Below are 17,385 nucleotides of genomic sequence, written 5' to 3' on the forward strand. Positions count from 1 at the left end.
GTCCAGAGCCCGGCTCCGGGGCCCGCAGTGGCCGCCGCGGAGTCAGGCTGACTCGAGAGAGCGCCCGGGCGCAGAGGGGTTAACGGGCCGCCGGGGCCGCGCAGAGCAGGTACAGACCCTCCCTGGGACCCCCCCGGCCCCGGCGCCCTCCCTCCCGGGTCCCGCTAGGCCACCCGCCCCGCGCGCCCGCGCCGCCCCCGCTCCCTGCGCCCCAGGTAGCGCCATAGCCGCGACCCCGGCCCCAGCTTGTATAGCCTCGGAAGACCTTCTAGTCCCTGGGGTCGAATTCCTGGGGAGGGGGCTCTGATCCCGTGGAACTGTCCCTGTTACCTGGGCGGAGAATCGGCCAAAATTCCTACCAAGTCACATAGTAAAGTTGGAAAACATACTCAGGACCTCCCCGCACGCGCCTGGCGCCTCCTGCCCTCCCCTCGAGGATGTGTGTCCCGCCACCCCAGTCCCTCCAAGAGTTGGGGGACAGGGGCGCTGAGAAGGATACAGGTGGGTACCGTGATCCAGCTCAGCTGATGAGTAGAAGGAAGGACACCTGTTGGGCTGGTCCTCCAGGACCCAGGAGTGGAGGGCACAGTGAGGATCAAGGAGTCCTACCCAAGATAGGGACTCTCCCCACCAGCCAGCACTGAAACATGTCCTCCAGCCCTCGCCTCAGCAAAGCCATCTATTTCCCAGAGGTGGGTCCCTCTGGGGGTGAAAGGGTTAGCCCTGCCCGTGTCTCTTCTCCTTGCTCTTCACTGGCCAGTGTGGAGGTGTGGCCAGGAGGAGCCCAGGTTTGTACAGACCAGTGTCCAGCCTGGCACTGGTGACCACTTCTGACCTCTCCTTTCCTCACCCTGGGCAGTGACAGACACCAGATGAGAGACATGAAAAGGGGTGAAAAGCACAAATGTGTCCTGTTTCCACCGTGGAGGGGGTGTCTGCCCCCTGCCTAGCTGTGCAGGGGGGCTGGGGTAGGACTTTTCCAGAGAGAGAGCCAGGCCTGGCCCGGGCCCCAGGAGCTCACGTCACCCCCACCCCCCACCCCTCACTTCTCCTGGGAACTGCCAAAGCCAAGCCCAGCTCAGGACAGGATTATGTGTACTGGGTAGACCCATGAAGAGACAGCAAGATACAGACCTGGGGAAGCAGAGAGGGCGTGGAGAGGGGACCCCGAATCCGAAAAGGGGCAGACGGTGATCACCACCCCATCTCTCCTTCCCTTCAACCTCAAATAATTGAGCCAGGCAGAGAGTGGAAGGTTTGGGTGGAACGTTGGCCCTTCTCTCGAGCCCCTACTCACCCTCCCATCAGGGCGGAGTTGCTGACCTCAGTGGTCAGCTCAGCCAGGGGCAGGCATAGCCATCAGCAACCCCCTCCCCAACCCCAAGCAGCTCGGGTGACCCTGTGGGTCAGGTTCAACCACTGCACTGCGATCCTGCCCTGAAATTCCCAAGTCCTGGGGTCTCAGGGAGGGGAGTGGGGCCGAGAGTAGCTCTCCCCAAGCACATTCCTGCGCTTCCTCTGTCATTTTCCAGCCCCTGGGCTGGCCCACCTCGGCACTGGCTCCCTGGACTCCTTTCCCGGGTGCCTTTCAGATCCAACAGAAACATTTTGTTTTTCCTGGAAAGCAGAACTAAGAGTGGGATGAAGAGTGGGAGTGGGAAAGGCTGGTATTGAGCAGGAAGGGCTGGGGGGTCAGGGTAAGCATCGGGAGAGTCAGGCTTTGAGACCAGGGGAGGGCTCCGAGCGCCACTTTTCTGACTGATCAACACTAGATTTCGGGATGGGCTTCTGGGCTCTTCGGAATGATAGGCTTGTGGTTGGGGAGCGATGGCAGCTCTAGCTGCATCTCTCCTTCCCAGGTACCCCCGGTCCATCACAGTGGCGCCTGAAAGCAGCCCTCGTTGAACCAAGGCTGGACGCTGGCCCCTAAAGGGAGGTTAAATGGCTAGTGGGAAAATCACCCGCTTCTCCAGAGATTAAGCATCAGCCCATTTAGTTTATCCCTTGGCTAAAAAGTGATGCAGGGAGACAGATGCCTGAGCTTTCCAGAGGAGCTTAGCTAAGGGGAGAAAAGGCTGAGAGGCAGGTAGGCAACAGAAGGCCCAAGGGGTTCTTGTCTGCTCCTCGGGGGACAGTGGGCAAATCCTCACCGGAGCCTCCCTCTTCCTCCTCGCAGGACCTCTGGGAGGGTGGGAGTGGGGGTCAGATGAAAACCATCCTAAGCAAGGTGCCTGTGCCCGAGCTGGCCTACCTGGGTTAGGAAGGCGCTGACGCGTCCCTCCAGGGCCAAGGGGAGGGGACTGAGCTTGAGACCCCCCACCCTCTGGCCTCAGCAGCTGGACAAGGGCAGCGTCCCTGTCACTCTCACCCTTAGGATCATAAAGGGTGAGCCGGGCTTCACTTCACCCCTCCATCCTCACTCCCGTGTCCTTCGAGGAGCCACCCCTCCCAACCCCCAGCTTTCTGGAGACCAGAGGTAACCAGCAGGCTTCTGTCCCTGCAGAGCGCACCCCCTCCACGTCCAGATGCCGGAGTAGTGTGTTGACTTCTGGTCTCCTGCTCCCTTGCCTCGGAGCAACCAAGGAGGAGCGATGGAGAAGTTGGTGGACAGGTAAGAGTGGGCTGCCAGGGTTGAGGGAACGGCTCTGACCCTGGACGCGAGGGGAGGCGATGGCTGGGAGGGGCTGGGGGAAGTGATGAGTAACTTCTGCTTCCTGAGAAGTTGGCATCAGGATGTGGGGAGCCCGCTGGGGGTGAGGGGCAGTGTTGTAACGCCAGCTCCGGCTCCTGGCTGATGGCCGACGTCCCCACTCTGCCCTTCGTTTGCAGGCCCCGGTTGTGTCTGATGCTGCTTCTGTCCCTCCCTCCGCTCTGCCTGGATCAGGAGGTTAGCCGGGGACCTGAGGCGGTGATCCTGTCATCTCCCCTGACCTCCCATCCCACTTCTCCAGGCCATGCCTCCATTTTCCACAGCCTCTGATGAGCCCCAGCCCCTTTCTCTCACACTTGGCCGTCCCCAGCCCCCCCTTCTCCCCAACTCCCTAACTCCTTGCCAGATAACATCAAGTCCCTCCTGTGCTACTGAACGTGCCCCTGAGCTGGTAACAGCCTCCCTGAGCCTCGAACATTAGACTACAGCCTCTGTATGGCCCCCTCTAAAACCATTCTAATTTTGTCTGACCTTTTTGTCTACATAGGTGTTGTCTGGACACGCTCTTCAGACACCTCCTGAGGAGGGCCAGGGCCCTGAGGGCGTCTGGGGTCCTTGGGACCAGTGGGCCTCTTGCTCCCAGCCCTGTGGGGTGGGGGTGCAGCGCAGGACCCGGACGTGTCAGCTCCCTACAGCTCAGCTCCACCAGGGCCGACCCCTACCACCCCGGCCCCCAAGACACCCAGAAACGCTGCTCCCCCGGGGTCAGGGCCCCAGACCCCAGACTTCCCGAGAAGCCCTCCCCCTGTACAGGCCACAGCCCCGGGGAAGAGGTGGCCCCCTTCGAGGTTCTGCTTCCGCATTAGGGAAGGAGGAGGCCCAGGAGAACCAAGGAGCCAGGAGGTGAGGGCTGGGGCTTTGAGGGAGGGCGCGGGCCTTGAGCAAGGGACTGGGCTTGGGAGAAATGAAAGGGGAGACGGGACACACGGTTTAGGGAGGCTTATCTCTGGTACTAGGAAGTAGACTGGAGAGGCAGGGTCAGAGACGACCAGAGCTGTGAACCCATGTCTGCAACACCTTCTCAGGTCCCGGGTGCGAGACCCCATCAAGCCAGGAATGTTTGGTTATGGAAGAGTGCCCTTTGCTTTGCCACTCCATCGGAACCGCAGGCACCCAGGGAGATGGCCCAGATCTGAGCTGTCCCGGAGCTCAGCGCTTCCATCCCTGACTCCAGGAGCAGAGCCATCCTCTGCAAAGCACACCCCTCAAACTCAGTTCCTTCCTACAGAACTGTCTGCCCCCACTCTGTCCCTCCCAGCTGAAACCCCAGGCCCCGAAGCGGCTCAGACAGAGGTGCCCTTTAGAATCGGGCCTGCCCCCACAGGGCCCCACTCCGGAGCCCAGGCCTCTGGCACAGATCCCCCCTTTCCCACCCCCTCCCCAGGAGAAAGTGGCTCCTTTCGAATGTCCCCCAAGCCAAGAATGTCAAGTTCCCAGGGTTGGGCCAGTCCCTGGGTGGCAGAGAGACACCCTAATCCTCTCCTTTCTGTCCCTCGGGGCCGGGGCCGAGGCCAGCAGAGCCCGGAGCCCTGGAGGCCTGGGGGGAACCTTCACCGGTCCCTCTCAGAGTCGGCCCCTCGCCACCCAGATGGCTGGTTGCCTCTGCTGAGGGCTGGCCCCCACTCCAGCTCCCAGTGGAGCCTGTTTGCTCCCAGTAGCCCCGTCCCAAAGTGTTCTGGGGAGAGTGAGCAGCTGAGAGCCTGCAGCCAAGCGGTGAGTTCTTCCTGGGACCCCTTCCCCTTCCATTTCTGCTTCCCTGACCCTGAGTCTGGGTCCTCAGCTTGTCAGATCTGCACCTGAGGGAGAGGGGCCTTGGCATTTGACCTCTTCAGGGTAGGGGCCTTGGCGGTCTTCCAGAGACCTGACTTTCTCCCTACTCCCCAAATCCAGCCCTGACCCACACCCCCATTTTCCTCCCCAGCTTTGACTCCTCTGTATCCCCCCACCTCAGCCCTGCCCCCCTGAGCAGCCAGACCCCCGGGCCCTGCAGTGTGCAGCCTTTGACCCCCAGGAGTTCATGGGCCAGTTGTACCAGTGGGAACCCTTCACAGAAGGTGAGGTTTCTAGCCAACCCCCTGGACAGGGAGGCTTAAGACCGGGGGATGATGGGGTGGGAGACAGCAACCCCTCTGTTTCTCCTCTGTAGGCCCTTGTGTTTCTCCTCTGTGTCGGATTCCTTTCTTTTTCTCCAGGGCTGGAGTGAAGAGACAGCACAGGCCCAGGAAGGGCAGGGGGGTTCAGACAGGGTCAGATGGTCGTGGATGGTCAGCAGAGGGGTCGGGCTGGGGGAGGGTGTGTCCAGACGTGCCCTTGGCTGGCTTCCTCTGGGAAGAGGCCCGTCCCGGATGTGGAGTAGACATGGCATGAGAGGGGCACAGTGGAGAGATCCTGCCCAGTGGTGACAGCGGGGGTGGGGGGAGTGCGCCATGGGTCCTGGGTGGCTCCCAAGTTACCACCCACTTGATTTTCGGCCTCTGTCAACGTGCCACCAAGACGGCCATTCATGAGCTCTGAACTCACATAATCAAAGGTTTCTGGCATCTTCTCTGTCAAGAGTTCACAACCCTGGTCTCAGCGACCTCAACTGACCTGACCCAACTCCTGTGTGACCCTCAAACCCCCCTCTGACAGTACAGAATTGTCTTGTTCCCTTCATCCACAGTGGCCGAGGCAACCCTCAAGACGCCGCATAGCTCACACAGGCCAAGCTCCTGCCAGGGTCCTGGGGCCTTTCCCAGTTCACCTCCCACCAGGGAGGTTACCTCTCTCCCTGAGCTAACCACTCTCCTACCCTGTCTCTTAGTTCAGGGCTCCCAACGCTGTGAACTGAATTGTCGTCCCCGTGGCTTCCGGTTCTATGTCCGTCACACTGAAAAGGTCCAGGATGGGACTCTGTGTCAGCCGGGAGCCCTAGACATCTGTGTGGCTGGACGCTGCCTGGTGAGGGAGGATGGGGCGCGCGCGCGCACGCACACACACACACACACACACACACACACACACACACACACACACGGCCTACTCGTCCATCATTACAACAAAACACCAGAATGAGATCGCAAAGAGGGACATTCTCACCTGCCAAGCTGAGCTGAGGCAGGGCCAGAGGTGAACTGCAAGAAGGCATATCCAGGCTTCCCTGAGGCCGGCTGGGGGTGGGGGTGGGGCTGACAGAGAAACACATTCTCACTTGTGGTGCAAAATCAAGACACCCCATGAGCTGAAGGGTCCCAAGAGGACCGGGCTGGGGTGTGTGTGAGGTGGTGTCTGGCTTCGAGCAGCCCCTGCCTCACCCCTCTTTTTCCCCAGAGCCCTGGCTGTGATGGGATTCTTGGCTCTGGCAGGCGTCCAGATGGCTGTGGAGTCTGTGGGGGTGATGGTTCTACCTGCCGCCTCGTCTCGGGGAACCTCACCGACCGCGGGGGCCCCCTGGGCTATCAGAAGATTCTGTGGATTCCCGCAGGAGCCTCCCGGCTCCAGATCGCCCAGCTCCGGCCCAGCTCCAACTACCTTGGTGAGCTCCCCAAGCTCCCTGGGTTCCTCCAGTCTCGGGGCTCCGCTCCATTCCTGGTCTCTTGGTTCTGCCCTCCACACCTCCATGCAGCACAGCAAACAAGCCCAGAGGAGGGAAGGTGGAAGCGAGGGAGCGTGGGGTACCTGGGGCTCTGAGCCCCTAAGGACGGTGACTCACCTGCCTGCCCTGATCTCTCCCCTCCAGCACTTCGAGGCCCTGGGGGTCGGTCCATCATCAATGGAAACTGGGCTGTGGATCCGCCTGGGTCCTACCCGGCCGGGGGGACTGTCTTCCGGTACAACCGCCCTCCCCGAGAGGAGGGCACGGGGGAGAGTCTGTCAGCCGAGGGCCCCACGACCCAGCCGGTGGATGTCTATGTGAGCTAGGGGCCTGGAGAAGTGGGGCTGCCGGGGAGGGGGGCCCTTCCCTCTGAGGGCAAAGAGGGGGGATGCCTCTTGCCACCCCAAACATCCGTTACTTCCTCTTTTTCTCCCCAGATGATCTTTCAGGAGGAAAACCCAGGTGTTTCTTATCAGTATGTCATCTCTTCCCCTCCTGCAAACGTGGAGAACCTGACCCCAGAGCCCGGTATCCCGCACCTCCAGCCTGGTAAGACTCTGACCCCGAGACCTTGAAGGAGGGGGTGAGGATGAAAGGGGGACTCCGAGGCCGCAGGGTGCATCTGACCTGTCTACTCGACTTCCCCTGCACAGAGATTTTGAGCATAGAGCCCGCACCTGCTTCAGTGCCTCGCCCCGCCCGGACTCCGGGCACCCTCCAGCGTCAGGTGCGAATCCCCCAGGTGCCCGCCCCACCCCACCCCAGGACACCCCTGGGGTCTCCAACCGGATTCTGGAAGCGAGTGGGACACTCCGAATGCTCGGCATCCTGTGGAACAGGTGACACGTCATACACCAGCCTGTATTCCTGGCACCCTCAGCCCACATCCCCAACGTGACACTTGTGATCCCAGGCCCTGGATCATGTGTCCACACCTCGACCCTGTGCCTGGGACCCCACTGACACTGGACTCGGAGTCATCCCACCCCCCCTGGCTTCCCTCTCATCCCCTTCAGGTGTTTGGCACCCCATCTTCCTCTGCGTTTCTCGTGAGTCAGGAGAGGAACTGGATGAACGCAGTTGTGCCATCGGCGCCAGGCCCCCAGCCTCCCCGGAAGCCTGCCACGGCCCCCCGTGTCCCCCATAGTGAGTATGACCCACAGGGAGGGCTAGGGTCCCAGGGACACACAATTGCTCTGGGCAAACACCCTCGCTGCCCAGAGGACCTTACCTGGATGTTGCGCTCAACACAAGACCTCCAGGCTGAGAGAGAGTGAGGATTAGAAAGGTTGACATTCCACAGCCAGAAAACCCCGGCAGCCTGAGCCCCACCAGGGAGCCCAGGCTCCAGATGCACAGTGTGCCCACTCTCCTCTGAGGGGTCCCAGCCCCCAGGCTGGTCCTCTGTCCGCCCATGGCAGCCCACACATCTATTTTTGCCATCTGTGTCACTATCTCGTCCCCACCCTGCCCATGCCTGCAGCTGGGAGACCGGCGAGTGGACGTCCTGCAGCCGCTCCTGTGGCCCTGGGACCCAGCACCGCCAGCTCCGCTGCCGGCAAGAGTTTGGGGGGGGTGGCTCATCCGTGCCTCTGGAGCGCTGTGGACACTTGCCCCGGCCCAACATCACCCAGCCCTGCCAGTTGCGCCTCTGTGGCCATTGGGAGGTTCGTTCCCCCTGGAGCCAGGTAAGTGGGACCTGACAGGCCGGTTCTCGGAGCAGGGGTCCTAGGGAGGTGGGCCCCAGGGAGCTGGAGCTGTGGTTTTCCAACTTCTGTGTAATCGGCAGAAAGATCTCATATGGAGTCCCAATCTGCAAGTCAGATAAGAGACTGAGCCAGGGTTGGGGCCCACCCAGAGTCCCATGCTCACCCCACAAAGCCATGTAACCGCTGAGCCAGGGATCACAGGCAGACCCTGCTTCAAAAGCCACAGCGCTGGCGGCAGGTGAGGAAGCCTGGGCCCAGCTCCGCGGACCCCTCACCCCACAGTGTTCTGTGCGGTGTGGGCGCGGCCAGAGGACTCGGCACGTTCGCTGTGTGGGAAACGACGGAGATGAAGTGAGCGAGCGGGAGTGTGCGTCAGGCCCCCCGCGGCCCCCCAGCAGAGAGGCCTGTGACATGGGGCCCTGTACCACGGCCTGGTTCCACAGCGACTGGAGCTCCAAGGTGAGCCCCACTCCCTGGACACCCTAGCAGAGGCTTTCCAACACCGTTCAATAAACATTCCCTGAGCAAGCACCTACCATGTGCTAGACGCTGCCGAGGCTGGAAACGTGGAGATAAGTGAGAAAAACTGCTAGGGTCCTGGACCCCCACAAAGGTTCCCTTTATCTGGCTGGTACTCCTGGGACATTCCCTAACTCCCAGGACAGTCAGTCTTCAGCCCCCAACTGGTCGCCTGTTTGTCACCAGCAGCCTCCCTTCACACAGCGCCCCCTCTGCTCTGCTTCCCAACAGTGTTCAGCTGAGTGTGGGACGGGAATCCAGCGACGTTCCGTGGTCTGCCTGGGGAGTGGAGCGGTCCATGGGGCGGGCCGGGAGGAAGCAGCAGTAGGAACCAGTGAGCAGAGCTGTGCCCCAGGAAGCCGCCCCTCCGACATGCGCGCCTGCAGCTTGGGGCCCTGTGAGATGACATGGTGCTGGTACACGGGGCCCTGGGCCGAGGTGAGCGGCGAGCTTGGGAGGGGGTGCCTGCCAGCGGAGGCCCTGTGGGCAGGTGGGAGCGATCCCTGCTCCCTCTTCCCCTCGTGCACCCACGCTTCCTCTCCATCAGTGCTCCTCAGACTGCGGCCCTGGCACACAGCGGAGAGACATCATCTGTGTGTCCAAACTGGGGACTGAGTTCAACGTGACTTCTCCTAGCAACTGTTCCCACCTGCCCAGGCCGCCTGCCCTGCAGCCCTGTCAGGGGCAGGACTGCCAGGACCGATGGTTTTCTACGCCCTGGAGTCCGGTGAGTGCCTGGCTCCCTGGCCCTGCTGGAGCATGGACTCCAGGGAGGGGCAGGCTCCTGTCACTGTATCCCCCTCGGTGCCCCAGGACAAGGCCAGCTGCAGTTTAACATTGGCCCACTTCCTATACCTGGAGGGCAGGTGGGCCCTCTCCACGTGGGATGTCATAATGCTCCAGGACGGTCCCCCTCACACACCCCTTTCAGAGGAGGAGGCACCTGGGGTTCAGGAGGCGCCTGGGGCACAGACAGCAAAGGTCTGATTTGATAGCGGGGGTCTCCCCAGTGTTCTCGCTCCTGCCAGGGCGGCGTGCAGACAAGGGAAGTCCAGTGCCTGACCGCCAACCAGACCCTCAGTGTCCGATGCCCCCTTCACCTGCGGCCCTCCAGGAAACGACCCTGTAACAGCCAACCCTGCAGCCAGCGTCCTGGTAAAGAGCCTCCTCTCCACAATTCCCGGTAGAGGGGACTTAGCTGAAGTGTGGGTGGAGATGAGAAAGGACCAGCGCGGGTGGGCAGCACTCCTCCGGAGGATAAATCTTGGTGACCCTCGTGCCCACCGGCCTCTGTCTCCAGATGATCAATGCAAGGACAGCTCTCCACATTGCCCCCTGGTGGTACAAGCCCGGCTCTGCGTCTATCCCTACTACACAGCCACCTGTTGCCGCTCTTGCGCCCACGCCCTGGAGCGGTCCCCCGCGAAGCCCGCCTGAAATGGGTCCAGGTGACCCTCTCCTCGTGGTTTCTCGTGCCACCATAAGTCACCCATCAATCTTCCCTCTCTGTACCCTCTGGCTCTCTAACCTGTCCTCGTCTCACCAGGGGTGTCCCCCAGGGTGGTTGACGGTGGCAAAATGACTGACAGTGACTATCAAGACGTGTGGGTGGGTCTGTGTGGTGGTGTGATGGTGTGTGGCGGTGTGATGGTGTGTGTGCACATGTGCCCCTAATGTGTACCCGAGCCTGCATGGATGTGTGTGCCACGTCTCACAAAGAAATCAGACTGAGGAGGAAGGGGGAGGGGACGATGCCTGTTTCTGAGACTTTTCTAGGCTGAGAGGAAAGCAAGTTTGCAGCTCCTTAGTAACCTGAGCTGCTTAGTGACCGCCCCCCGCCCCCCCCCATCAATATCAACTTTGTGTCCTAAAAACCTCATTTCTGTGATCAGGCCTCACATCTTCGAAACCACCCTTTTGTCCTCAGATCCCTCCTTCCCCTTACAGTCTCTCTATCCCTACCTCTCATAATTACCTAGCTAAGGCTGGAGGTCGGCCATTGCCAGCCCTGCCTTACCCCAGGGAGAGAGACGACCTCCCCAGAATAAGGACCAGCTGGACAGAATATGGAGAGAGAAAGGTTAGAACAAGGCAACCTAGCCCCTGCTCCTGCTCCCCACCTCCTGAAATGGTTCCCACCCCAGAACTAATTTATTTTTTATTAAAGATGATTATGACAAATGAGAAACAGGCTCTTTGTTGTCCTCGTGAGAACCCAGCCATACGGGCCGCCTAAGCAAGCAGTGTGTGGTCAGAATGAAGGGTGGGAAGGGGAGCACCACTCAAGACCCAGGCCGAGCGAGTCGAGTCGGGGCGGAGAAAGCCTAGTAAGTGAGCCCCAATCAGCCGACATGGAAGGGAGAGGATCTGGCCGCTGTACGGCCTGCAGGTTGGGTATTGACCACTAGAGGTCACCACTTCTTGCAGTTTAGGTATGGAGTTGGGAGCTTGGGTCTAGAGCGGAGGGAAAACTTCCTGGTTCTATCTATGGTGGGTTTCTGGGTAGGCTGCGTCTTTCTGTCAAGTCTCTTGGAATCTAACAGCACTTCTTACAGCTTGGGGCCGAGCTGAATGGCAGCTGGCTTTTCAGGGGTCTTTTTTCCTGCTCCCTTTCTTTGGCCCTGCCTTCCTGCCTCCCCCATTCTTTCTGCTATTACCCATTTCCCTACTAAGCTGTTGGGTTACGGCTTCTCAGAGGGTGGGTGGGAAGGGAAGTGGTTTCCGCCCCTCCCCACAGCAGAACCGGCTGGAGGAGAAGCCTGGACTGGCTCTAGGAGACTTGGGCGGAGTCAAGGCAGTACTGGATGTCCTGCCAAAGCATTCTTCAGAGACGTCTCACCCTCGGCTCCGCCCTCCCGCCTCCCTCACCCATTTCGTCTCTCAAGGTAAATAGCTTGCTGGAGGTGGTGCAAGAGTGGGCAACCTCGTCTCCTAACAGCCTCTCCCTGACCCTGACCACTTTGAGGGCCAGTCCAGACCCCACCTCTGGACGCTAGACTTCTCAGGGGTCCCTGTGCCTAGGCTAGGGTCCGAGCAACAGAATCAGACTCCTGTCCCCATTGGAAGCGTCCCCACCCCCGCCCTCTCTGCACCTCCACACGTCTGGCCCAGGAAGACCATTAATAAAGGCCTGCAGAAACAGTTGGACTCCGTGACTGCCGTTTCCTGAGCACACCCCGTCCCTGTGAAGGACTAGGACTGGCATACTCTGGCAGCTCCCTCGGGTCATACTGTGGCCTTGGGACTCAGGCTCTCCCTGGGCAGGAAGTGGCCGAGAAGGAAGACCTTGGACTACACCTTGAGAGTGGGTGAGGAAGGAGGCAAAAGGCAATGGAAAGAATGAAAAATGAAACTGACTTTAGCCCAGGGCAAGGAGGGAGTGAGGTAAGGGGGCAAGAAAACCCCAGTCTGCCTCAGTACCTCTGCTCAGCCTAAACAGGAACACTCAAGAGACGCGTTCCCCTGTCTGGTGAGCATATAAGGGGGTCAAAGATGTGGGGGACCAGGGAAGAGAGACCTGAGCCAGCCCAACAGATACTGAGGGCTGAAGGCCAAGTCCTTAGACGAGGGAGGGGTGGTGGTAAATAGCGGGGGCCCTCCCAGCGATTCCTGGAAGCTTCTGAGTTGGGCGGTGCCCAGCTCAGCTGACTTCCCCAAAGCTTCCCCTCCCTCTTCGGGCCTCTCAAGGCTGTTGCTGGGCAGGTTTAGAGTTTGAGCCTGAGGACCAATCACAGCCCCTCTTAGGGCTCCCCCAGCTGCGGCAGTCTTTCTGATAGCCACTGAGCTCCCTCGGGGCCTCCAGTCCCTGACTTCTCAGGATGTGGGCTTTCATCTGGGGGTTGGCCCCCTCCCCCCCTCTCATTTTCAAGTTAGGATTAGTGCAGCCCCTAAGGATTCTTTCCTCTGGTCACAGAGGTCAGTATGGGGTCAGTGTGTAAATTTTCTAGAAGGGGAACCCGACCCCAAGCAACCCCTTTTCCTGGCCCCTTAGAGTGGGGAAGTGTGGCCAAACACCTCGTTGTTGACCTCTGAAGCCCTCTGGAGGGACTTGGGAGGAAGCTGCAAGTCAAGGCCGGAGAGGTATGGTGGAGGGGTCCTGAGGTCTGGTGCCCTGAGAAGCCTTTTTTCAGGAAGGACTGAGGAAGTGCACCCCTGAGAACTGAGGTGGGGGTGAGGCGGTGAGAGGAGCAATCTCTATCTGCCCATGAAGCGTGCAGGTCAGCAAATTGCTCAGGGCTCCTCCTCATTTCCGGGTGTTCGCCAGGGGCCTGTGGATCTGGCAGTGAACTTAGGGGTGAACTTGTGAGGTCTTAGTTCAGCTGGGTCAGAATTCTTCCCCCTCCCCCTCCCAGCTTCTCCAGGATAATTACTCGACCAATTAAGCTGCAGCCTTCAGACTAAATTTAGCTCCTAGACTTCCCCACCCTCCCTGGGCCTCCCTGTGAGCAGGTGCTCACAGCTGCAGGGCTGGGTCTGTGGAGACGGTCACTGTCACTGTCGCCAGCATTGTCCAGATTCAGCCCTTCTGGTGACTAGGAGTGGGGCAGAGCCCCGGAACTCGGTTGCTGGCCCAGGGCTTGAGTGTCTCAACCTTAAGCACCTCTGTCAAGAGCTCTTTGGAGGAGAGCTATGCTTGGAGGACCTAGGCAGACCATGAGGGAGGGAGGGCGAGGAGGGGGCACAGGGTGGAGTGAGAACCAAGTGCCAGCAGGAGCACCCCTGCATTCTCTCCAACCAGATCCCCTTTCATTTCTTGCTTTTCCCTTCTCCCCAGTTTTACAGATGGAGACTTTGTTTTAACGGCCTCCCCACCGAAGTAAACTGAATCAGCGAGACCCGTTCCTCTCCGTGAACCATGGAGAATCATGCCAGTGTAGTTTGGGGCTGTGTGTAGTGGGGGTAGGGGTCCCCACCCTCTCTCCTACCCACACGCCAAAGCCGAAGTTAGAGCCCAGGGGGCTTATTTGTCACAGGCAGGTGATGAAGAGGTGTCAAATGTAAATGGGGGGAAGGCACCTTGTACAGGAAGTAGAAAGCCTCAGGAAAGTACCTAAGTTTAAGTTTGTCAACAAGAGTGATATTTGTGTTAACCTCAAACTAGACAGCACAAATCATGAATCTGACTTTGGGCCCCTTGACCTGGGAGGCCAGGGAAAACTCCAGAGGAGGGTGTTTCAGGGCTGAGGTCTGAAGGTAGAAAGGATTTGAGGGAGGGATGTGCAAGACTGGTCCAAAGAAGGAGTGCGTGAGGCATGGCTGTCAGACCCCAGGGAGCCAGTCAGCCCCTAGGGAAGGGCCGGGATGGCCAGGAACCAGTCAGACCAGAGCACCCTCTAGATGAGCACCAGAAGACTAAGACTAGGTTTGGCCTTAGAAAGAACCTCGGTACTTACAGGAGGATGGGGGATGGGTTCCATATTAGGAAGGTCCCAGGTCTGGGTTAGAGTGTGTGTGTGTTGTGCTCTTCTGAGCCTTACCCGGCTCTCTTGATGAGACCGCTCTACAGAACTTTGAGGAGGAAAAGAAACTGGGGGAGAGTGTGGGGTTACTCATAAAAAGGAACAGGCTGTGACCCCGGGATCCCTAGGCTAAAAGGCAGGGTGGGGGAGGCAGAGTACCCCTTCTTTCTTTCAGCTTTCCCCCCGCCCCCCCCCCACTACTGTTTCTTGGTTGCCTGCGTCTTTCATCATATAGTGAGGCTCCTTTTTTAGCTCTAGTACAGGAGTGAGCAACCTTTTTCTCGAAAGGACCACCGAGTGAGTAATTCAAATAGCATACTGCAGATTAACAGGAAAAAAATTTTAATGCGTGTGCAAGGGGAATTCACACAAGCACAAAAACTCCAAAGGCAGAAATTCAAAGTGAGGCAAAAGGAGATATAGCTGTCATTTTTTACTAAGGAGGGGGAGGTAGGTGAGGGGGACCAAAGTTTTGGCACCCCAAGATATGCCTTTTGGGATATTGATTTTAAGCTGGTTTTTAAGAAACAAGACTCCCCAAAACCCTTTGACTTTCCCCCTGCCTAAAAGCCCTTCCGTAATAAATTCTGGACTTTTCTCCTGTTAATCTGCTGTCTCTGTTAACCTAGCTGGAAGGATTTAGAAAAGTGGGTGGAAAATCACTTCCCAGCTCCCACCTAGGCAACTCACAGGTAGATGAGAGAGAGCAAACATTTGGTCAACAAATACTTTGCAGGGCCACCAAGACACAATGGGACACACAGAGGAACCTAGCAAACAGAGTTTTGCTTGGATTCCCCAGCTTGCCACACTTAACTCACAAGTGCTAAGGTGATGATGCTTCCTGATGCAGGCTTTTCTATCTGAATCTCTTTAGATGGATGGGGGGGAGGTAAAAAAAAACTCTTCCTGAGTTTGTTGATTTCTTCAGTTTCACTCCCATAGGCCACCCTTTATCAAAATGCTGTCAAACGGGCCAGTGACCCAGAGCTTCAATGGTGTGCACTGTTGTTTTCAAATGTCTTTCATGACTTTTCAGTATTTTAGGAGAATCCTGGCTCCATTTTCTTTTTCAACCCCAAGTTGCAAGGAATTACAAATCCTTTCATGTGTATTGAGTATTTGGGTCCAAGTAAGTCACAAAAGTAAATACACTTATTCTTTGTTTAAGGTACACTGTCATGCAAACAGACGCCTGTGTATTGCTAATTGAGTCACAGCTTTTTGTCCTAGAACAGTTTGTCAGAGTCCTGCGTTGGGTTAATATGTTCTGTACTTAAAAGCAGTGCAGCTGTGTTTCTTTTAAAAAGAGTCTAAAATCGATGCTTCTGAATTTTTACTCCTTGTTTTTCTTTCATTCACCTGCATGGATGTAGCCTTCCTGGCTTGGGATGGGTCAAGAAAGGTACAGGTGTCTATCCTGGTTCAGACCTGACCCAAAGTTGAAAGTGGGGGGAAGGGGCAAGGAAGCAGGTAACCGGCCACCCCCACTCCCCCCACCTCCCCAGACTTCTCTGTAGTGTGGTTCCTTAAAGCTGAAAAGACACCTCATTTCAAAACACAAACCGAGGGCTGGCTGAGTGGCGCGTTGGTTAAGAGCTGTCTTGGGACGCCAGATGGTCCCGGTTCGGATCCCACATATGAGGGCCAGTGACACTGCCCTCTACAGCTAAGATGCTGAACAAACAGCTCAACCTGGAGCTGGGCTGCGGTGAGTCGCCGGCGACGGCGTAGGCTGCAGCCCCTGCTGCAGTGGGCTACCATGGGCTACTGTGTGTAGCCAGCAGCCAGCGTGAGCGGCCAGCAGCCGCAGTGAGCGGCTGTCCAGAAGCCGGCGACTGATCTGCCTTGCCTGGGAAGAGCGCAATAATGGTGCCAACTTGGACCAGTGAAGCGACGTCCTCTACAACTAGAGTGAAGAACAAAAGGACAGCAACTTGTCTGTTCCCATCCCTCAATTCCCCAATAAAAATCTTAAAAAAAAGAGTAACAGCAAAGGAGACAAGATAGAAAGAAAAAAAAAAACCCACAGAGACCTCATTTCAACACCAACTTCTTCCCCTCTTTCTGTTTCTCTACTGGCCTCATGAGGGATTTCTGAGAAATGAAAAAAGGTCACCTCCCACAGCCTCAATCTAGTTTTGTTTTTTCAAGTGATGCACAGGAGAGGGTTAGTGGAAAAGAGCTGCTTAAGCATACAGTATTAATCCAAAACTTAAAAGAGAAATGCCTTTCCCCTCAGTAGATGTGGGCCCCACCTGGCCTTAGATCTGGGCTTTCAGGATCTAAGGAAATAAACAAGCTCTCCTCCCAGGAAATTTCAGGAACAAGCAGTGAAACCTAACAGCTGCTCCTTGTAGGAGGAGCCCAGCTGTCTCCCTCCCCCCACCCGCCCCAATTGCCACCAAGGTTTGAGGCTCAGAGGCTGCAGGCAATCTCAGGAATAGAGGTGTGAGCTGAGGATGGAAGGCGAGAGAGATCTGAGCACAGAAATTAGGAATAAAATGCATTATAAAAGCGATGGGGAAATCCCCACCCACCCCCAAATCTGAACACCGGAGAGTCATACAAGCCTGGTAGAGGAGCTATGAAATGTGTAGCAATGTTTTCAAAACCAGCTCCTTCTGTGAGACAAGAACATTAACTTCTTTTTTTTTTAAGGGGCACAGAATTGAAAGGTTTCTTAATCCCAATAAAATGGAAAAGTCATTTAATCCAGGATGAAACCCAACAGTTAAACATTCTTTTCCTTGTCTGCGTCCTTGGCTCCCTTTCCCAGCACACCTTGTCCCAGGCTAGCTTGAATAAACATACACGTGACCACGAGGGCGGGAAGAAAACCCAGTGGGGGTGGTGAAATTCTGAATGGAATGCAGCCCCAGCTAGTTAGGGGCTGGAGCTGAGACCTCTGGCACTGGCTGTGGGTTTATACAGGCAGAGAAGCCAAAACAATGAGCTCATGGGCAAGAATGCGGCCTGTGGGGAAGTCTGGGCAGTCGGAGCAAACTGGTTTTTTGAACCAGGATGGGAATAGCTGTAAGAGAGTCTCCCACGGGAACAGGATTAGGGAGAGCGAAGCCACCATTCAGTATCTGAGGGTCCAGCTAAATCACTGGGGTGGGAAGGGGCTGCTCTCAGGCCTCCAACACTTTGTTTCCTTGCCCTGGTAATGAGAACCTGGGTGCGGTCAGAGCATCCCAACAGGTGGGACGTGTGACTAGCCTATGCTACGTGATGCTCTGAAGACGACTTGACTCAAAGCAGGTCTGCCAGTGCCAGCTCCTGTACTCAGGATCCAGCAGTGACTGTTATCCACTGTTATCCTGTGTTCAGGGTCACCATTTTAACATGATATAGAGGAAACGCTCAATGAAGTCTGTCTTCTCTACTTCTTCAAGAAATGCAGTGCACCCG

At 57.5% G+C, this 17,385-nt stretch overlaps 1 protein-coding gene across 8 annotated transcripts; it reads left to right on the forward strand.

Moving 5' to 3' along the window:
• The first annotated feature begins 14 nt into the window (after positions 1-14).
• Positions 15-14,346, forward strand: ADAMTSL4 (ADAMTS like 4). 8 transcript variants are annotated; one of them, XR_002122024.1, is made up of 19 exons: positions 15-109; positions 2,504-2,611; positions 2,830-2,887; positions 3,198-3,553; positions 3,736-4,423; positions 4,662-4,764; positions 5,514-5,650; positions 6,020-6,224; positions 6,429-6,601; positions 6,722-6,833; positions 6,938-7,123; positions 7,301-7,430; positions 7,768-7,972; positions 8,276-8,452; positions 8,744-8,950; positions 9,060-9,239; positions 9,523-9,667; positions 9,813-12,729; positions 13,287-14,346. XR_002122024.1 is itself a non-coding variant. In XM_019625306.1 (19 exons), the coding sequence occupies exons 3-19, from the start codon at positions 2,592-2,594 to the stop codon at positions 9,947-9,949; spliced, it is 3,219 nt and encodes a 1,072-aa protein (XP_019480851.1). In that variant the 5' UTR covers positions 15-109; positions 394-501; positions 2,504-2,591; the 3' UTR covers positions 9,950-14,346. The 8 variants fall into 8 exon arrangements, 4 of the variants coding, with proteins under 4 accessions (XP_019480851.1, XP_019480848.1, XP_019480847.1 ...); XR_002122025.1 differs by having other exon boundaries at positions 9,813-12,592; XR_002122026.1 differs by having other exon boundaries at positions 9,813-11,981.
• Positions 14,347-17,385: the final 3,039 nt, after the last annotated feature.

This window comes from Hipposideros armiger, unplaced genomic scaffold, assembly GCF_001890085.2.
Source record: "Hipposideros armiger isolate ML-2016 unplaced genomic scaffold, ASM189008v1 scaffold_621, whole genome shotgun sequence".
NCBI lineage: Eukaryota > Metazoa > Chordata > Mammalia > Chiroptera > Hipposideridae > Hipposideros > Hipposideros armiger.

Excerpts from the sequence above, each read along its gene's own strand:
- ADAMTSL4 (XM_019625306.1), top strand. The coding sequence starts at position 2,592 with ATGGAGAAGTTGGTGGACAG. Across the intron at positions 7,124-7,300 it reads CTCGGCATCCTGTGGAACAG|GTGTTTGGCACCCCATCTTC; the intron begins GTGACACGTCAT and ends CATCCCCTTCAG. Across the intron at positions 7,431-7,767 it reads GGCCCCCCGTGTCCCCCATA|CTGGGAGACCGGCGAGTGGA; the intron begins GTGAGTATGACC and ends CCATGCCTGCAG.